The sequence below is a fragment of the Sinocyclocheilus anshuiensis genome, unplaced genomic scaffold (genome assembly GCF_001515605.1).
Source record: "Sinocyclocheilus anshuiensis isolate Anshui unplaced genomic scaffold, SAMN03320099.WGS_v1.1 scaffold17657, whole genome shotgun sequence".
NCBI classification, from domain to species: Eukaryota; Metazoa; Chordata; class Actinopteri; order Cypriniformes; family Cyprinidae; genus Sinocyclocheilus; species Sinocyclocheilus anshuiensis.
The window spans coordinates 1-2,244 of NW_015552294.1; the positions used below are offsets into that span (position 1 = coordinate 1).

Consider the following 2,244-nt stretch of genomic DNA (forward strand, 5'->3'; position numbering starts at 1 on the left):
AGAAGAAGACGCCTCACGCGCCTGCTGTTGAGAACACGCTCAGGACAGTTCGAACAGTTTGGACATTGCGTGAATCAGAGGTCTTGCACAGACCGATCTTTTTGTGTCTTTACACATCAATGTATCGTCACGAGCTGCAGGGTTTAATTTGGTTTTGTTTGTGTATGTTTTAGACAAAACCAAATTAACCCCTGCGGCTCGTGACGATACATTGATGTGTAAAGACACGAAACGATCGGTCTGTGCAAGAAACTGAACAATATTTATATAGTTTTTTACCTCTGATGCACTTTGGTTTTGTTTGTGTATGTTTTTTTTTACTCTCAAAGCCGTGATTCCCATTCACCTCCATTATAAGACTGACAGACTGCAATGGTTTGTGTTAAAAATCTTCGTTTGTGTTCTACTGAAGAAACAAAGTCACCTACATCTTGGATGCCCTGGGGGTAAGCAGATGAACATCAAATTTTCATTTTTGGGTGAACTATCCCTTTAAAGTTCTGCATAATTAAGGGCGTGGCCACTTGAGTGACAGGTGGATTGCCGCTGCTGTCACCACCGTCGAGCTAGGTGGGCGTGGTTTCAGCAACCAGCTCCCGCCTTTTTGCCCATTTTCGATTATCCCGTAGTGACGTGCGGTGACGCGCTGCCAAGATGGCGACGGCCGGCTCTGCCCACTTTGAGCTTCAAAAACGCTCTTCAGGAACCTACGGGTGACGTCACGGACACTACGTCCATGTTTTTATACAGTCTATGGTTTTAACATATTTTAAAATGTGTCAAATTTTAAAATTTGCTCCTGTGATGCAAAGCTGAATTTTCACATCATTACTGCAGGTTTTAGTGTCACATGATCCTTCAGAATTCATTCTGATGTTGTTTTGATCATCAAGATTTATTATTAATAATATCAATGTTGAAAACAGTTGTGTTGCATAATGTTTTTGTTTTTTTTTGTGTGGAATCTGGGATACATATTTTCAGGATTCTTTGATGAATAGAAAGTTCAAAAGAACCACATGTATTTGAAACAGAAATCTTGTAACATTATAAATGTCTTTACTGTCACCCATGATCAATTTAATGAGTACGTGCTGAATATATATTAACTTCATTTAAATGTCCCCAGACTTTTGAACTATAGTGTGTGTGTAAATGTGTTTGTATACATTTGTAGTTTGTGAGCCACCAATGAATAGTGGTTGTGTGTCTTTATATTGCTTTGACAGTTTCTGCATAAGCAGAGGTTACATCATATGGATGGTGTATATGTGTCAGCTGCAACCTCTTGCGCGTTCTTCTTCTCATTCAGTGTTTTCAGTTGATTCTCCAGCTGAGTGACCTCTTGCTTCAGGCGGCCTGTCTCTCGCTCTGCCAGTGCTCTGAAATGCACCTCTGATTCAGTCTCCTTCTCTCTGGCTTTGCACAATGCCTGAACACATGCGAACATCGCATCTTACACACCAGAAAAACAAAGGAAGGAACAAGTTCCTCTACAGTTATCTCGTACCTGAGTGTGGGAAACCTCCTGTCTTAGATTTTTTAGGTGTTCAGTCAGAGCATTTATCACATCCTTGTTTTTATTTATTTTGTCCTCAAGATTTAATTGCTCTTTTTGCTTCTTTTGAAGCTGTGGAGCGAAGAAAAAATGAATGAGATTTACACACACCTCTCTTAAAACACCAGTTCTCCTGATATGAAGTAAATTAGCAGATAAACGTCTCACTCACCCCCTCCTCCAATGCTTTATTCTCCGCATTAGCTACAGGGATGGCAAAACCCGCGTCCCAACCAACTTCTGCTAACAGGGCGTTAGACATTTTGTTGTTTCAGAGACGTTCAGGAGTAAAACATCTGAGATTAGGCCTGTCAGACATTTACGAATGCTCGTTGTGTTTTCAAGAGTCGTTTCCTAGCAACGACGCTAACTATCGATGTGCCGTATTCGACCGATAGGTGACGCCAAACGCTCCTTTATCGGGCAGCAGAATTAATACTTCCAATACTTCAGAAAGTGTTTTACAAAATATTGCATAAGATTTATCCGGTTAAGTATGTTTTGGAAAGATTTAAACTAAACATTTCATTATTAAACATTTCACTAAACATTTACATGTGAATTTTGTGGACAACAACATTTTTGCTGTATTTACACACGATTATTTTGGAAAGATTTAGAAATCTATATTAATAGAAAACTGGGATGTACAACAGAGATTTGAGTGCTTGATGTGTTTTTTTTTT

The 2,244-nt window shown here is 39.4% G+C and overlaps 1 protein-coding gene across 1 annotated transcript; it reads right to left on the reverse strand.

Annotated features, from left to right (window-relative positions):
- Positions 1-1,210: 1,210 nt before the first annotated feature.
- On the reverse strand, positions 1,211-1,885 carry LOC107663541 (coiled-coil domain-containing protein 39-like). The gene is made up of 3 exons (XM_016453778.1): positions 1,731-1,885; positions 1,511-1,630; positions 1,211-1,432 (listed from the first exon to the last, which is right to left on the reverse strand). Exons 1-3 carry the CDS (start codon positions 1,818-1,820, stop codon positions 1,253-1,255), a joined length of 390 nt encoding a protein of 129 aa, XP_016309264.1. The 5' UTR covers positions 1,821-1,885; the 3' UTR covers positions 1,211-1,252.
- Positions 1,886-2,244: the final 359 nt, after the last annotated feature.